Genomic DNA, 19,459 nt, shown 5'->3' with positions numbered 1-19,459 from the left:
AATTTTTATTTTTTTTATGTAATGGTGAAACATTTAATGCATATTTATGAATTAAACGAAAGATTAGTTAAACATATTAATTTTCAAGTATTATTTTAATGAATAACTATGAAAACATATATACAGAAACCACGTAATTAACAGACTTGTCGTCCGTGACTTCTTGAACACGGGTCACTTGAAGAATATCCTGTTCTTGGTTTTTATTGAGCAACTTACTTATATTTGTAATTTTGTATACGTGGAATTCAGAACTGTTTCCAAGGGAAAATGGAAAATTCTATTTGACGGACTAACTATAATAATTCTATTTTTTTTGCGTCACGCTGTAAGTATCCCGCACACAGTAGGGTAAGCTGAGGGAACCTAGTATTAAGAGACTCCGTTCTCCATTTCCAGCCTAATACGGGAGGCATTGGGTGTTAAATGGCGAAACGCAACGCAAAATTAACATATTAAATATTTCATTTCCTTGAGTCGGAATCAAACCACGACTTACCTAAAATATGTTTTAAATGAAGTGCTGTTATTTCATCAAAGTAGTAAGTACTATACAAACAAAATAAACCAGTATATGTTATTAATAATATTAGTGTTAATATCAAAACGCAGTTGGGACATGCTCTTGTGTAAACACTATAAATCTACGCAAGCATATATTTATACAGTCTTTCCTATCAACACGTAGTGAAATATATTGATTTGGGTATAATTCTAAATGAATCATAGCGAAAAATGCACCAATCTTTCAAAGGTGGCAGAAGAATCTACATATTTCAAAAGTTATTCCACACTTAAGACAGAATGAATGTAGCGAGATTTTAACCCGTGCCTCGTTTCCAAGAGACTCTTACTTCTTTCTTTAGCTATCCCCAAAATTCTACGCCAATTTTTGGAATAGTTTTGAAACTCATATTGTATATATAGTAGATAGTTTGGAAACTTATATAGTGCACAATCATTTACACCGGAACAGCCTGTATATATAACGAAATAAAAACAACATATAAAATAAAAACAAATGTACCGTAGCTACCAACTTACAAAAGTTATAAACCACGATCTAGTCGATTTGCGGTTACCAACTACAGTTAACCACAAAGCTGAAGCAAGCCTGCTCGTGAAACCTCTTCTATAGAGAATAGCCATACAAATAAGTCATTAAATAAATCACGCTTCACGCTGTATCCCGCAAACAGCAGGGACAGAGGGAACCTAATATTGAGCCACTCCGTTTCCCATTTTCCGTTGAATTCTGGAGGCATTGCGTGTTGAGTGGTGGAACTCAACGCCGCGCTTTGCCTCGACCACCAGAGCGAAGAAATGGAAATATAAATTTAAATATTTTATTTCCTGTAATGAGAATCAAATCCACAACCACTCGTACAAATAGCATTAAGAAATTGACAAAGTTCAAAACAAAAAGTGTATTCGCAATTGCTATTACGTGTATGGGAAGAAACAATACGCGTCGTACCAGTCACCATGTGAACGAGAACAACTTAAATAACTACCATAACATATGAAAATTTGAAATTTCACTGATATTTTTATGTTAGTTTATAATTAAACTAGTGGGCCCGGACGCGGCTACGCCCGCGAAAATTAGTAAGTAAGTCTAAATAATTAAAATAAGTTAAAAAATAATAATAAGTGGAGATTTATTATTTGAAAAAATATCTGAGCAACCGAAATGAACAAACAAAAGAAGTAAAAGTAACTAAAGGAAATTCTTAATATTAGAAAAAATACCTAAAGTTTGCCGTGCGCGCGTTCTATATTAAATAATTATTAATTTTTGCGAACAATATTAAATAAAATCCCAAATTATTAAAACACTCGTAGGCTAGGTCATTTGGAATTAGTGACATCTTAATTATTAAATTATAATTTCCATCTAGATGAAATGCTAAAAGCTATTATATTTATTTTCATAAGGATGAATATCAAACTATAGAAATCATCTAATTTTTGTTAATGTATACAAATCTATATCAGCGCGCGCCATGTATGGGTCACTTTGGGTAACGTTTTCTTATAACAACAAACTTTGCAAGCCGTTGCTTAGCAACGCGTAGCGACGATTGTTATTAACATGGCGGAATAAATTGCTTGTCAAATTAATTATTTTAATATATTGATATATATCGAAAATATACAAATATGAGAAAAAAAAAAGTATCCTATGTTCATCCCGGGACACTCAAGTATCGCTATATGAGTATTTTATCACAATAAAATTAGCTGTTTGGGCCTGATTGCGTAAAAGACAGACAGACAGACAGACAGACAGACAGACAGACAGACAGAGTTACTTTCGAATTTATAATATAGGTATGGATGGTATGTTATCTAAGATTATTAAATAAAATAACATTCTCTAGTCTTCTTTTTTTTTGCGTCACTTTCACGATATTATTAAGCACCTACTTTATACCTAATATTTATATGTATATTCAAAATCCAATAATATAAAAGATTTTAATTAAATTATATACACTACAGGAATTTAGCTTTATTAGCTTTGCTATGGTATCTACATGAAAATTATCAACAATTACGAACGATATATATGCCAATAAAAATGATTTTTATGACCATAAAAGGAAGTAAGGATTTTATTAAATAATAATATATTACTTATATACTTATTATATATAGTAACATTTAATTGTATGCCAATGTACGTTATCGAGGTTAGGCTGATAATATTGATAAACAATCTAACCAAAGGCGTTGCAATGTTTACAGAACTACACAGGTTACAGGTTTTTATAACTATTGGAGTTTTAACTAAAACGCATAATTTCAATACAATAAAATTTACAAGTATTATACAAACAGACATAGCAAACATAAAACAATTTAAACTAAAGTATTTTTAATGTTACAGTTTATCAGAGACATTCTTTTTCGTAGATAAGATTGTACGGTGAACTTGACATAAGCAGAAATTTTGTTTCACTACAGATTACTCATGTCAAATAAACTCACATTTATACTATGTTAGTTTAAAAGGCAGCGTTAGGTTGCGTCAAAACACTCACATCACGTTGCGTTTTAAAAGTAGGCAGAAAAATAATTACAAAGTGTCTTAAAATCGGGTTCTCTCTGCTGTCTCTATCTTAAAATGAAGCTTAAAGGCATAGAGTATATTGTAGAGAACTATTTTTTATTATTATTATTAATTTTTAGTACATATCATATTAAAAAAGATGTTTAAATTTTCTTAGCTCAAAAACCAGTATACCACTTTACAATTTGAGTCATTGATAATTAGGTCAAAATCTAAATATTTGTAATAAAAACTAGTAGCTCTAAGTAAGCGTATGATAAGAAAGTAGAACAAAATAGGCTTTGTATTATCCTCGTTAGGACACTATTGTGCACTTAGAATTAGGTGCAAACGTTATAATCTTATCGACCGAACCTTTATCTATATACTTTTTCATATTCAGTAGGTACATATGTGAACAAAAAACGTAAAATTATGGTTATATTTTGTATTTCTCTTATTTACTACTGTAATGATTTTATATAAATAGTTTTTATATTTACGATAATTTGTTATAGAAAAATGTAAATCAACCTCTTTGTTTAATAAAAAGATATATTTGAAAATTTATACATAGAACTAGCGCGACGCTTGATGTGTTGAAAATTCTGATGCGCATTATTAGATTTGGAGCTGAAGAGGAAAGTGGTCCTCTAGAATAAAATATTGTATTATAATTTAAGATATACATTGTACAAGCCTAATGGTATCTAGCCCTGGAAGAAGTATAAGTTCTGTAAAAGTCCTGAGATATAAATTGTAGAAGCCTAATGTTATTTAGCCCTGGAAGAAATATAAGTTCTGTAAAAGCCTCGAGGTGTTTGATTTCTTTACACTACTAAACTATTACAAATTCTTATTTATTTATTAAATTCGAATTTATTCTCATAGTAAGTAGATCCTTTCCAATAACAAAAGAATCATAGCAATCGGTTGGCGTGATATTTAGTTATTCGTCTCTTTTTCGCGCACATATTTACTTAATGCAATTTTAAAATTTATGTGATTTTGCTCATGGATGCCATTGTCAGAAAGAGGACCAAATTAAAATGGGACGACACGGGAATACTAGCTTTCAAATAAAAAAAAATCATCAAAATCTGTAAAAAAAACCATAAAAATAACTGCTCATAGTAATAAAAACTTGAATTATGTAAAAGTAGGTACTTAAATAAGAATATTTTAAAACCTTTTTAAAATTCATATTTGGAGGCATTCCGAAATGAGTGGCGAAACTCAACGAAGGGCTGCTTTTGCCTTGGTGCCAGAGAGAAGAAATAGAAGAAAATATTAATAATTAATAGCTCATTCCCTCAAGTAGGTATCGAACCCAAAACCTATCAACCTATACAACCTACTTTACAATTAATATCCATTTACATACAAACAACAATTATAAATATCCATCCACAGACAACAAACGCTGGTACGTGCTAACGAACGTATAACAAGCTATTGCAGTATCAGCTTTCGATATTTTCTTTTCTAATGCCGATACCGGTGAGCTGGTAGGTACGAGTACAAACGCACCAAGCCGGAGCACCGCCAATCCGGTTTAGGTGATGACTCATCCGACCTCCGTCGACCTCTCAATACCAACCACCACCAAATGTCCTCCTCACTTATGAAATATGCAGTTTAACGTTCGAAACTGTATTTATGTAAAGGTTAAATTTAATTAGATACGAAATGGTAATGCTCGATTTACTAATAAGCGAGTAATGCGCTTGTCTAATAATAAATAATAATAATAATTAAAAAAAAACCAGCTTCACGCTGTATCCCGCACACAGCAGGGTAGGGTAGAGGGAACCAAAGGAGGGAAGACACTCCGTTCTCAACTTTCCGCCGAATTTTCGAAGCATTGCCTTGTCACCAGGGTGAAGAAATTCCCCAGAGCGGGAATCGAACTCACAGCCATCGTACATTTTAGTAAAAAACTTTATTGCCCAAAATACACGTAATATAATTATCTTGCTATCAATAAATATTGGACAATTACTTTAAAATAAAAGATATTTCATAACAGCGTCGATTAGAAAATTGAGGTGGGACGAGAAGCTATCGCACAACTAAAGAATAATCTGATAAGAGGTATTAACTCGCGATATACACTTATTGTTCTAAAGATAAGTTACTATCAAATCAATATATTGTTTTATAACGTTCGGCATTTGATGTCTTCAATATGTATAACAGGGCCATGTAACGGCAACTGTGAATGCGACAGCTGTAGGTTCGATTCCCACTCAAGGAAATGACATATTTAATATTTTCATGTCCTCGCTCTGAGGCAAAGCGTGGCGTTGAGGTCCGCCATTCAACACACATTGCCTTGAGAATTCGGCTTAAAATGGGCAACAGAAGTGTCCTAATGCGCCTCAACACTAGTTTCCTAGTGGAAGAGGTTCCTAGCCTCTTCTCTTTTCTCTCTAAAAAAAAAACACAAATATTAGTACCTCATTATAATACAATGTTTTCAGAAAAGCAATTTATTAATATTATATTTCTAAATCATATTTGTATAACTATTTGCAATTTTTCCTATAGTTTAACCGCACATGCGATCAATTTTATGTCTTTAAGTAATTTTGCTTATTTGCGGTAGTACTCGTATAATACGTTGGTGTTTTATGGTGCAATGAATTGTTATGGATGACTTGGAATACCTATACCTACCATTACATACAAACACAACATAAACTCTATTTAAGTTATTTTATATTGTTATGCTAAAACTAAGATAGCTAATAAAATATAGATTTTCTGTTGATGCTATTGAGTACATTAGCTTTTGTCATGAAATCCTACTACTCGAACTCCGCTGTCTGTCTTACCAGACTATTCGGGTGGCTCATTAACCGTGATGATTAGACAGTTCCAGTTTTCTCTAAAAAAATTAATAAAAAAATATATAAAAATCAGCTTCACACTGTATCCCGCAGAGGAAACCAAGTGTTAAGACATTCGGGACGCCCCCCTCTCTGGCGAATTCTGAAGGAATTGCGTGTTGAAAGTAATAAATTGTTAGACTATAGCATAGATTATTTCTTTAAAAGGCAAAAGCAATCGATTTTCAACATCGACGACTATTATTAAAATTGTATCAACAAATAATATGGTTTTTGTGGGCGGAGCGTGCTCTAGACGATGGCACAATAGAGACATCACGATAGTGTAAATGAGACAAAGAAAAGGAGGAGTGCGTATAAATGAAGTTATAAAGTTATAAATAATTACAAATATATGCGTTTCCTGAAGGTAATAAATGTGTAAAATTAATTATTCAACAACTACCTATTTAAAAGAATACATACTGTTTGATATATCAATAAAAACCAGATACAGTATAATTACAGTGGACACAATTGTTAGAGAAACTGCTAAGCATTGTTAATAAAACAAATATATTATCTGTATTGCAGACATAATTTCAGAAACAAATTGTAATGATGACGTTAAAATTTAAAAAAAAAGACGTTGAATTTGATGTTATCGTCAATATTAATTTCTAATTAAGTGTTGCAAGTAAGAATAAAAACTATCGATTAACTAATAGTCTTTTTAGAATGGCAACTTAGTGAAAAAAATTGTATTTATTACATTCGATCTCAATGTAGGCGTGTCAGATCGATGAGCCTAATATAATACTATTAAAAGTAATAATTACTCTAAAAATTAATATAAAACACTTTACACATTTCTCACCTATGTATTTAATAAAAATATTCTATTGTAAAAAAAAACCTTATCGATGTTTAACGTCTACTATCTCTGGATCTGACATATCATTTATTGGAAGGATATTATGGAAGTTATTTTATGCGCGTGCGTCGAATTTAAACATGGCAGTGAGGCAGGTATCTACCAACAGCTGCTATGCCATATGTGGCAACGGCTACAGACAGACGTTAATTATTACATATAGATTATAATGACACATGCAATATCTATAGGAAAAATCTAATTCTTGACGTTAAATTTATACTTTATAGTGGCAGACGTTATAATATCTATAGGAAACATCTAACAGTTAAGAGCGTCGTTTTATTGGCATTAAGTTAACTACCGTTGGTCGCTAATAAAATAATATTTACCATCTTTATATGTTTATGGATCTTGAAAGTACGTAATATAAAATAATTGCAGCAATGGAATATTCCCTCAGTACAATGTCTCAGTGGAAGTTAAACAAAAATTAAAACTACCTATATTGGATAGATTCCAAGAATTTTGATATTTTCCTTTTTTTAAAGCGTCACGCCGTATGCCGCAGCACAGTAGGCAGAGAGAAATTAGGAATCTAATGTTAAGACACTCTATTCTCCACATGTCGCCGATTTCTCGAGACATTCTTGATTAAAGTTATAGTTAAAATTTAAATTGTAACCCGAATTTAAGTAATTTTCTTACTGTCTGTATACTTCGAAATCACATACCTGGCATGTGATTTCAAAGCAAAAAAAGACATAGTTTCAACCTCGTACTCCACATTCTACCTGAATTCCAGACATTCGATGTTGATTTGGAACTCGAAACTACACTTTGACAAACCAGAGATGGGACATTAAAATAATTCAGTCGTACCGACCAACCGTCGCTTTTAGGCGAACGCCTCACTGTATAATTATCAAATTTTTATTTTATTATCATTTTAAACATAAAAACAATTAAATAAAGTTAAAAGTGATACGTACCCGCCCCTTGTGAAAACCGTAATAAGTGTGAAATAAAACTTTAGATATTAAAAAAAAATAAGATTGTGTTCTACTTTTTACGTTGGCTACACTGTCATCCGGATATCTTATTCGAGGCACATCACTAGTTGGGCAATTCTGTCACGTACCTAGCTCAAATAACCGTAATCTGTGTACATTCAAAAATAAAAGATATTGCCCCCTTTCAGAGTTTAATTCAAAGCTTATATTTAACGGTACGCTTCAAGCGGGACTTTGTGAACTGTTTATAAAGTATTATTTTAGTTCCGTTTTTAAATTTTATATTTATATAAAAACTATAATATAAACAGGATTTAAAAGCTATTTATATTATATGAGGTCGTTGCTTCGTAGTGGGATACAGGCTGTCTATAAAGGGATTGTTGGTTCGATCCTTACTCGTGGGGATGAATTATTTTCTCCATTTTCTCCGCCTTGTGAGACAGGGTGAGGTTAAAATCTGCTAATTAAGAGGCAATGTCTCAAAAGCGGCGAAAGTAGGGAAACGTGTCTAACGCTAACTTCCCCCTGTATACCTTGCTAAATTTGGAAAAGATGTTAAAAATAGTTTTATATTAAATGAGAAATGTACCTAATTAGATATGTCTTAATAATCGTAATAACAAACAAATTGTTTAACACAATTATGATAAAAATATTAAAAATAATATAATTCAATTAAGTTTTTTTCAGTGTCAACTTTAAAACAGTACTATTCTCATTAAAGTGGTCCTATGCCACACCTGCTCACAGAACACGCGTGTTAATTTCTATTTTTTACTACAGATAAGCAGTTAAGTATTAATAATTGGATTAAATTATAAACAAACAATAATTCATGTGTTTTACTTGAAGGACAAAAGATGTCCTATCTCCATTTAACAGTGATGACATTTTTGATAGCTTCACAATGTATTCCGTGTCGAGTGACGTATTGCGTGTTGACTGACGAAACATAATTATCAGAACTAGGAAAAATATGGGAATAATGTGGGAATCAAATCTACGACCATCACAGTTATAGCCATGCCGCTGCGGTACCACTGCCTTAACAAAGATATAATACGTTTACTTACAAAGTAATTACATATTTAATTAATACATTTAATCTTTAATTAATCTGCCTTCCTTATACGTTTATAATGTGTCACTAATTAATTAATAAGTGCCCATTATCGTTATACAGAAAATATATAATTTAAGTAAAATAGTCAAATATTAATTTACAAATTTTATAAAACTCGAATCTAACTTATTGGAGTATTTAGTATGATATTGTTTTATAGTTTTTACGATTTAAAAATACAATCGAATTGACAATCTCCTCTTCTTACAGAAGTCGGTTAAGAAGAGATCTTTTTAATTATTTTATTTCCTGTAATATATAAACAGGGAGAACTTACGATCTTCACTTTTCCTCTAAATCTAAGATATTCTGTCGTTAAGTGGCGGAATTCACCTCAACACAGCACGTAAAAAATCTAAAATGTAACAAGAATATTACATAATTTAGATTACGAGAATAGACCAACTGACCCGAAATGTAGATACAATTATATCATAGTTATAAAATATTCTTCTTGTTTAATATGTATTTAGCATATTATAGCATTTAGAATTTCTAAACCGTCATAGGTACTTATTTAATGAGTTTTTCTCATCTTGTTATGACCGCGCATAGAATATCTATGTTTTTAACCGACTTCTGTAAGAAAAGGAGGTTATCAATTCGACTGAATGTTTTTTTTTTATTCGCTTTCAATACGTACCATTTTCTTTTCCAACATTAAACAACAACTTTAGGTATAGCACTAAGAATTACTAGGGGCGCGAACCGGACGCTCGCAAAATCTCGGTAGTGTTCACATGTTGAGCGAAGCGAGAAATTAATTTTTTAATTTTTTTATCGCCTAAAACTATCTACGCGGTCATATCTATATGTTTGCAAATTCTCATCTCAATCGGTCAAACCGTTTGGGAGCTTATTGGTGACAGAGAGTGTAAAAAGACTCCAGTAGAGCCCTCCGCTCGCTTCGCTCAATTATTAGACGTAAATGTTGAGATGGAACCCCGATTATTATGAGTTCGAAACTCTTGAAATTCGTCGGGTTTGGCAAAGTATTAATATTTTATTTGGCCTTCGTCATTTATATCAAAATGTTTCAAAATGATGCAACGCTGGTAGAAAAGGCATTTTAGCGTTAAACCCACCTTTTGTCTATATTTTTAAATAAATTGAGAATAATATAAATGTTATGTAGTAATTAACCATGTTTATGAAAAGAGATATAAAAAAAATATACGTGAAACAAGTGTTCAAAACTTACACCAATATTATTAAGCAACTTACTGAAGCAATACCTGACATTAAAACTTATCTATATATATAAAAGGACTTGTCCTCACTGACTGAGGTAAGACGCACGCACAGCCGTAACCACTGATGGTAGAAACGTTAAATTTGGACAAAAGTTTACTTTTGTAATCTGGACATCCACTAAGAAGGGATTTTGAAAAATTTTAACCCTTAAGGGGTGAAATAGGGGTTCAAAGTTTGTATGGAAAAAAAATTAAATCGGCACCGATTTTTATAAAATTTGAAATTTAGATTTTTAAAAGTATTTAATTGAACACGTGTTTCATCGTTTTCTAGAATTCTCCCCCTAAGGGTGCAAATAAGGGGTTGAAAGTTTGTATGGAAAAAACCGATTTTTATAAAATTTTAAATTTAGACTCTTAAAAATATTTCATTGACTCTTAAAAATGTTTCATGGGTTATTAGAATTCATCCTTAAATACGCAAGCGAAGCTGCGCGCGTCCGCTAGTCAGTTATAAGGTTCATTCGAAGGTACGTAACCACGAACAATACTTCAAAATAACTGTAATTGAAACGCACTAGAAGATCACACTATATTCTTTTTGCATTTTAAAAGTGTGTTTATAATTAAAATTATAATTGTACAAAAATTGGAGAAGGATTTGAATCTGCATCTCCTATTAATCATCAAAGCTCTTTGACCACCATGGCACTAAGCGGCATGTTTTCATAAAGCTACGCAGAAATTCGATGGTCTTTCTTCCTATGCCACAAAATACAGAAGATTCGTTCAAATAAAAAAAAAAGTATAATAAACCAGTACTACAAAGACATATATATTTACCCGACTACAAAAGAATAGTTATGTTTTCGTACACATAACGTGTCAAATAAACACTTAAAAGTTTAACAATTTAAACACAGTGTACGTACGACTTCGCAGCTATTGTTAAGGCTGATTATGACGGCGAGCTGCTAGCGTTGAGGTATTTAGGCAAAAAGGTCAAATGCATAACCTAGATCTGTCCCTGCGTGTTAAAATATTGAGAAATGCACAAAAAGTTAGGCCACTCTAAGCCAACTTATGATTCTTAATCTTTATATATAAGAATTTTTATTATTTTGTAGTGTAAAACTTACACATTAATAACCTCCTAGTCCGAATCGGGTCGGACTTCCCCAGCTACGGAAAATAGCAAGAAAAATGGAAAAAAAAAATCATCAAAAATGTCATTTATACCCACAAATATCAAGATTAAAAGACATTCATTTAAGCATGACTATAATATATTAAAAAAAACGATTCTCAATAATAAATAATAAAAAACATATATATAACGTGAAAACCCATATCAGCGATAACAAAAATCCAAGTTATTATATTTCACATTAAGTTGTATTACTTTAAGCATTTCTGTCCAGCCAAGGTCGAGACTTCACGGTGGATACCTAATTACAATGGCAAAACGATCATAAGAGCTGACTTGTTGCTAACTGCAGGGGATTACAGCAGATAATTATTTATATGAAGAGATATAAAAGTGATTTTAGTATAATATGTATATTTATAGCTTTACGCTGTATCCCGCACATAGCAAAGTAGGTAGAGGGAACTTGGGAACCTAGTATAAAAATTAAGTAACTTCGCTCTCCTTAAGATACTTCCATTAATTACCCGAATTACAAATGAAATTATATTTTATAAAGGTCATAATAAAAGTAATTCTAGGTATTGATAATGTTAATCATTACAAACACGTATTATTATTTATTTATAGAAATTACACATTTACTTATCTACTAAAATAAAATAGGTGATTAATACTCTATCCATAGTACATACAACATACAGACATATTAAATTTATTTTTCTATATTTTTTCCTAAATATGATTAATATGAATTTCTAGTACTGAGTGGTGAGAATTATTACAAAATTTCACAATAATATTAACGTTGGAGTTCCCAAACATTCATTTTCGTATTACTGTATTGTATAATATAGGTATTTTTTTAGCTTCACTCCCTGTATTCGCAGAGGGAACCTAGGAACCTGGTATTGTTTAAACACTCTATTCAGTCTATGCCCATTAAGACGATTCCGTTCCCCGTTTCTGGAATTCTGGAGGCATTACGTGTTGAGTGGCGAAAGTCAACTCATCGCTTTGCTAGTTACCAGGGTGAAGAAATGAAAATATTAAATATTTCTGTTCCTTCAGTGGGAATCGGGAATACACACAAACAGGATAATAGTCACCGAATCGCGTTATTTTAAAAAAATAAATTGTAATAATTATAATTTCTGTACAAAATTTATAAATATATGTTAATTTTTTATAAGAATTTTTCCACATCTACCACTTATTTGCAACACATAGTACCAACGTTTCATTTCCCAATTATAGAACAACACATAACGACAAACTATTAAATAAATTATTAAATAACTATTCAGTTTTAATTGTAATTAAAACCAAACCCATAAACGAAGCTAATCACAATTAAGCTATAAATAGAAATTATGCTAATAAAACACTATGCATAATATTATAGCTGGACATGCTAATGGGTGGTGTCAGTTCGAGGCGCGATGTCGCGTGTTCGTCACTTTCCCCGGCTTCTGAGACCGAGGTTTTCTGTTTCGAAGGCGAGTACGCTCTCTCGTGTGGAATGCTCATGTCGAGTGGTGCATGCATTACCTAAAGAGATTTCTAGACCTATTCTTGTTTAGCATCACGTTGATCTCAAGACTTGGGAATCTGGTGTTAAGACATTTTATTTAGCCACTTCCCGCCGAATTATGGAGGCATTGAGTGTTGAGTATCGGATCCCAACACCGCGCTCTACCTCGATGCTAGAGCGAAGATATGAAAATATGAAATATTTCGTTTCCTTTAGAATTGAACCCACAACCTCTTATAGCCACACATTTTTCCTTCTGCGCCACAACTGGCCCCAAACCTAGTGGACCTATTAATAAGGTAATAGGTGTTGTCCTTCTATACAATTATGTTGTCAACAAACCTATTATAACTATAAGCACATCTGCCTCTAAGCGGGCACATGCTTTGGTCGCACCTGTCTTCCAACCCAATGTCCATTTATGTCCATATAAAAAGAACATTTAATTAAAAACGAAATTTACGACCATATTTTAGACCTAGATAATAGATATTATGCTAACTAAATCTAATCTGATCTAGATCTTTACAATACGCACGCAATATTCGCCGCCGCCGTGGACCGTTGCGTTCAAAATAAACATTTGTTCTGTGAGAACAACTCTGCCTATATATCAAATTGCCAGTGTTGTACAATACCAATTAAAATTATATAACTCTGGCAACATCTCTTTTATAATTGATAATAAAGTAATTTCACTTTTGCTATTCGTTTAGAGAAATAAAATATAGAAGTCAAAATTGTAGAAGCATCATATTATGTTAGTTTTGAAAAAATACTGAGTTTACTTTAAAAATCACAAGTTGAATGAGACCATGGTGGCGCAGTGGCGTTCGATTATAAATGCGTTGGTTGTGGGTTCAGTTACCACCCGTGGGAATTATTTTTGTTTCCCCATCTTTGAGTTTCTCCATTCATCAGGCAAAGTCTCTAAATTAAATGTGAGGGTTGTGGGTTCGATTCGGGACAATGATCTATTTAATATTTTCATTTCCTCACATTGGTACTGATGCAAAGCGCGCAGTTGAGTTCAACCACTCAACATGCAATGCCTTAAGGAGAGAAGTGATGTAATGGGAACAGTGTCTTAACACTAGGCTCTCAGGTCCCCTCTGCCTACCCTGCTACGTGTGTGTTACAGGGTGAAGCTAAAATAAAAATAAATATTTACCATTTTAATTTTATCTTTCTACTTTAGAACCATTAGCAATAAAATACAATTTCACACCTTGGCCATAATCCAATCCAAACTTGTCCTATATTATGTAGTCATGAATGGAATCTATTTTTAAATTATTCCATTCCATTGTTATTCAGAAGACCCATTATGAGGAAATTTCTGTTTTGACATTACTTTTTCTTGGAAATCCAATGATAATTGCTGTTGTTTGTAATGCTTTATATGGAATAAATTATAAATAAATTGATATCTTTCAGTTTCACTTCTACATGACTCCTAAATTAATAAGAGAGCAAAAGGTACTTTCACAACATATTTCTCTGTGTTCTACTGCATAGTATGTATGTAATTTTCATATAAAAGGGTATCCAATGAAAACTTAGCGTTAAAAACTCTTGTATATTGCTGCTGCTGTGCTTTGTAATGTGTAAATAAATGCACAAGAATATTCTACAAAAGAAATGTAGTAATGTTGAATTAATGTTTATATTTTATAATAAAAATAATGACAGATTCATTATAAAAGATAAGGATTTTTAAATTATTATTTAAACCACCTATATATATAATAATTATATTTTATTTGAGTATTGCCTTTGAGTATTCCTTACCATAGTAAACATAACTTTATGATTCATGGGCACTATTATAAATTAAGATGCCAACTAGCTATAAACTCTTAACAAAGTATGACCTCATCCTTTTTAATAGAAATGTTATTACCATCTGCATCAACCCCATGGTCTCGTAATACACCATCAACAAAAACAATCGTTGGTGACCTAAATAACGCGCATTATAATTGCAGTAATAATATACTTTCATGCATACGAGGCGAGCACGATAATTTCATGCGAATCAGAAATGCACATAACTACTATTATAAGAACGTCACAGCCATTGGAAGATAATAAATATTTCTTAAGTTATTCATAGAATATAAAAGTATTGTGAGTTTTAAAGAATAATGTCATATTTGCCAACCCCTCGTGATGTTTTCCTAATGTGAGCTGAGCAGACACGGTTTGCCGTGTTGTTGATTTGACCGCTGCATGTAACTAGCTAATTTTGGGTATAAGCACGTGTAAAACAAACTATACCTTAATAATCAGTTCGATCTCCGGGACATCTCCGTTTGCTGTTCCGTTCTCTGCAATTTCATCCGACATCGTAAACTTAAAAAAACACTCGGCTTATGATAGAATATACTTTGAATAAGCACTATTACACAACCGTCACTAATCCACCACAACGAAAGACTAACTCACTTCACTTTAGTCGTTTCACCAGCTAGTTGGCATTTAGAATTTGGTAGTACCTAATTACGCAGCCAACTTCAGCGTTAACATCTATTTTACATATTACGCAATGTATAAAAATATATTACTACAATAATACTTATTATTAAATATTTTTTAATATAATTTGTATATCTTTAGTGTTAGTACATTTTGTTACTACCGTATCTACCCAAATGCAAAATAAATTATGGTTAATGATAAGATATAAATATTTAAATAGAACATTTTAACTTCATGTTTAGTAATATAACTAGTAAAAGATTTTGTTTATTTAGTTAACTAATTTAGTTTAGCTGCTTTTTATTTTTTTGTTGTTTATCAATGTATTATCAATTCACATATAATCTGTGAAGAAAGTTGTCAATTATGACAATATTTCTTAAATGTCAATCTGTGATTCAACTTTCGCATACTTGTTGTTTAAAATTCAATGCATTTTCAAATATAATTATTTATTTGATTTCTGTTATATCTAATTCTTAAGCATAATGAGTACAGAGGCGTCATCGTCAGAAACTAAAACCATGACATTTGCAGAAAAACAAGCAGAACGTATGAAAAGACTTCGTACGTTACATACTGCTAGAAACGAAGCAAGAACTCACAACCATCAGGAAGTTGTCGCTGAAGAAGCGAGAAATAAACTTCCACCAAATTACGAAGCAAAGAAACGTCAAGCAGAGTGGCTAGTGGACGATCAAAATAAAAGGGAGGAGGCTTCTAAACAAGGTAAAGATTATGATCGTGTCAAACTTCTAAATATTTCAGCAGTTGAAGCTGAACGTTTAGAACGAAAAAAGAAGAAAAAAAATCCAGATCAAGGTTTTTCAACATATGAACAAGCTACAGTGAGGCAACACAATAGGCTTATTAAAAATATGCCCACAATGGATTCAGAGCACTATGAGAAACAGAAGGAAAAGTATGGTGATGCGTTTTATGGTGGACCAAATGTTATAATACATGGAATGCATGAAGACAGAAAGGATGCAATTGATAAAATGGTGGATGATTTAGAGGGACAAATAGCTAAACGTGCCAAATATTCAAGAAGGAGAACCCACAATGATGATGCTGATATTGATTACATTAATGAAAGAAATGCCAAGTTTAATAAGAAATTAGAAAGATTTTATGGAGAGCATACAGCTGAAATAAAACAAAATTTAGAAAGAGGTACAGCTATATAACCTCTTTCACATTTATCAACACATGATTGTGTTTTTCGTCCTTTAATATTGTGTGAAGATAGTAAATATTAAAAAAATATGTTGAATATTGATTTGTAAATATTGTAGTGTAAGACATTTTATGGATGTATTGAAGTAAATTGTCAAGGCCATTGTGGTTTAGTAGGGTACCATCTGATGCACATCTGCCAGTGGAATGCATTATTTTCTTTTCACCCCTGGTAATATCTTATCAAAAACCATTCACTTAATTGTTTTGTTTTAAGAGCCATGTTTAAAGTTTTATATTAAGGGACAGTAAAAAGTTAAAATTAAATTAAATTAAAAATCAAATTAAACAAATTTTAATAACAAGTTTATTTTGATATAGATGATAAAGTAAGTACATGTTTTTTAAATTTATAGATACATGTCTAAACATTATATAATAAAATCTATAAAAGCACTAGATTTTTGTTTCATTTATTTCTGTGCAAGTTTAGTTTCATATAAAACTACTATCATTCATTTATTTAAAAAAAAATATAGAAACCATTATTATGACTAGAAATATAAAAAAAACTTTTACTAAGAAAATAATCAACATAATTTATATGAGGGACTTTCAGTAGAAATTTGAAATATGCTTTCCAAATGGTTAAAGCCGTCTCATATTTTATACCTCCCTCATTTTATTTATCTTATAAAAATATTAATAATTTAGACAAATAAATTCGATAGTTAAACTTGCACAGTAATTGATAATACTTAAAAGTATAAATAATTTGATCACATACATAAGTACTTACTGATATATACAATACATGAGCATTTTTTTTTACAAAATGCTTTAAGGCTGAGTCTCACTTTTCACTATTATTTATATTATTTAATTTTATAATTAGGTACATAAATTAAATATTTGAGCAAAATAATAAGATTTATATGCAGCTTGCTTAAAAATAAATTAAAATAATATTATTAACTGTATTTATTATTTAAATATTGTATGTAGTTGAGTAAGTTAGTGAGTCTCAAGCCATTTTTAAAATTAAAATATAAAGCTGCATATTCATGATACACTTTACAAAAACATAGCTTTTACACTGTCAATCCGTGAGTGCTTTCCTAGGGTGTCAAATCATAGTAATAGACATAATGACAGATTTTAAGAAACTGTTCTATAATAACTAAAAGTATATTACAATAACGACATAAATAAAGATTTATTATTAAAAAATACATTTTAATTTTAAAGTTTAAAAATGGCACCAATAACGTCGAAGTGCTATGGCGTCGCTTGTGACGTCAAGTCTGAGTAATCTGTCAATTCGATCGTAGAGAATACAAAATTATAAGGTTAATTAATTAAATATATAATTTTATAGACTTGTTGTTACTGTCATCATGCCTATTGATTACTTAAAAAAAATCAATTTCCTTCATTAAGTAATTTAATTAAAATTCAAATGATACAAGATAGAAATATCTGAAGATGAATGAAGTGTAGTCTTTCAATATGTATCAAATTCGTAAGTTACTAAAGAAGCGAGAAGAGCCTTTTTAATATGATGTTAATATTCAAATATACCATTCTCTTATATTATTATTAATTTATGTTATAAATTTTTTGTCAGCATAAACAATCAATAGCTTCCATCTTTTACATCTATCAGCTTTTACAGAAAACCTCGTATAAAGCTTTTGTTTATTTCACACGAAAACATTTATAGTAATTTAGATTCTTTTTATTATGTCCGTCGTGTAATATGTCTTAAATTGTCGGTGTCCGTCCAATCAGCATAATTATTATATTCAGTGGCGTAGCTGAGTAACCAAAGGCCATTAGGGTATCTAGAGATGTTTTCTGGGGAGGTGGAGTCTGGACTTTAACTTTGAACATATATGTTCGTGTAAACGTTGTTTTTTTAATTCTTCGGGGCAAATTTTGATGAAAGTTAAATTTCTGGGGTGAGCTGGTGCCCGAGAATACTCTGGTCACTATTCTCGGGCGAGCACAAGCCCTCGGCTCTGGTGTAAAACTAAATTAGGGCCTTAATTTTACTGTTAGAATTTTAACAATACAAGTCGAAACATAAATATTTATACTTAAATACTTTGAAATTTCCTTGTACTTTTTCAAATAAATTTCCGGATTTATTTTTAATTTGTTGGTCAGGTTCCAAGGGCCCCCTATGCTTGGGAGCCCTGGTGCAACGTCTTGCCTTCCGGTAGCTACGCCACTAATTACATACCCATTCAAAACAGTCTTATTATCATCTGCAAGTGTTACTAATTTTAGTAGCGCTGGATGATAATATTCCTTTTATCGACACGATTATAAATTTAAAACAACTTAACTTATAAATGGCAGGGAAGTACAGTGTGATATACACCAAAAGCATATTTTCTGAGGTTTCTGACTCATAAATCTTTCATTAGGTAAATATTTTTAGAAAACATTGCAAACATTTTTTTATCTTGTCTAAAAAAATCGCGCCAAAAAAAATTGTGGCTAAATGAGACAATCAAAAAATTATACTTACGCAAATACAAAAGAAAAGTCTGCTTTGATAATTTGCGACGTCGAGATAAATACAATAAACATTTATCATTTCTTTATTAAATTGTTTCTATTATATTTTTTTCATATTCAAATATAAAATATTAAAAGTAAAAGGTCAAGGGGTCAGACCTAGGGGGTGCCAGGGTTTCATTGCACACGAGCTAGAACCGCCCCTGGTCACAATATCATTCATATCGGCTTTATTGTACTATTATTTAGCAGAAAATATATTTATAATTTATTAAGAATGAAGATTTATTATTTTTATTTATTTATTTAAGAAGGGTATCCATATACCTTATAAAAAATACTAGATGTACAATGTACCTACATTGCACAATTACATAAATGTTACACGAGACGAGACCGATAACTTACAAGTGTATTTTTAAACTTAAATTCGTCATAGCATTTTTTTCATAATGACAAAATCTAGTTAGTAAATTAATAGTCATTATAATAATAATCAT

At 31.2% G+C, this 19,459-nt stretch overlaps 2 protein-coding genes across 3 annotated transcripts in view; one reads left to right on the top strand and one right to left on the bottom strand.

The window, feature by feature from the left end:
* Clic (chloride intracellular channel protein 5) overlaps positions 1–15,224 on the bottom strand; it is a 36,991-nt gene extending 21,767 nt beyond the window's left edge. The window contains exon 1 of one of the 2 annotated variants that reach the window (XM_085185307.1): positions 15,054–15,224. In XM_085185307.1, coding sequence (XP_085041433.1) covers positions 15,054–15,122 — 69 coding nt within the window. In that variant the 5' untranslated portion in view covers positions 15,123–15,224. The remainder of the gene's footprint in view (positions 1–15,053) is intronic. The other variant, XM_085185308.1, reaches the window with a different exon arrangement.
* Positions 15,225–15,619: 395 nt separating this feature from the next.
* Positions 15,620–16,894, top strand: LOC146539179 (pre-mRNA-splicing factor Syf2). Its single transcript, XM_085186048.1, has one exon. The coding sequence runs from the start codon at positions 15,743–15,745 to the stop codon at positions 16,442–16,444; it is 702 nt and encodes a 233-aa protein (XP_085042174.1). The 5' UTR covers positions 15,620–15,742; the 3' UTR covers positions 16,445–16,894.
* Positions 16,895–19,459: the final 2,565 nt, after the last annotated feature.

This window comes from Heliconius melpomene, chromosome 5, assembly GCF_056956725.1.
Source record: "Heliconius melpomene rosina isolate 202511_hmr_F chromosome 5, ASM5695672v1, whole genome shotgun sequence".
In the NCBI taxonomy this organism is placed as follows: Eukaryota; Metazoa; Arthropoda; class Insecta; order Lepidoptera; family Nymphalidae; genus Heliconius; species Heliconius melpomene.
The sequence above is the reverse complement of the archived record's forward strand: the minus strand, read 5'-3'. Positions and strand labels throughout refer to the sequence as shown.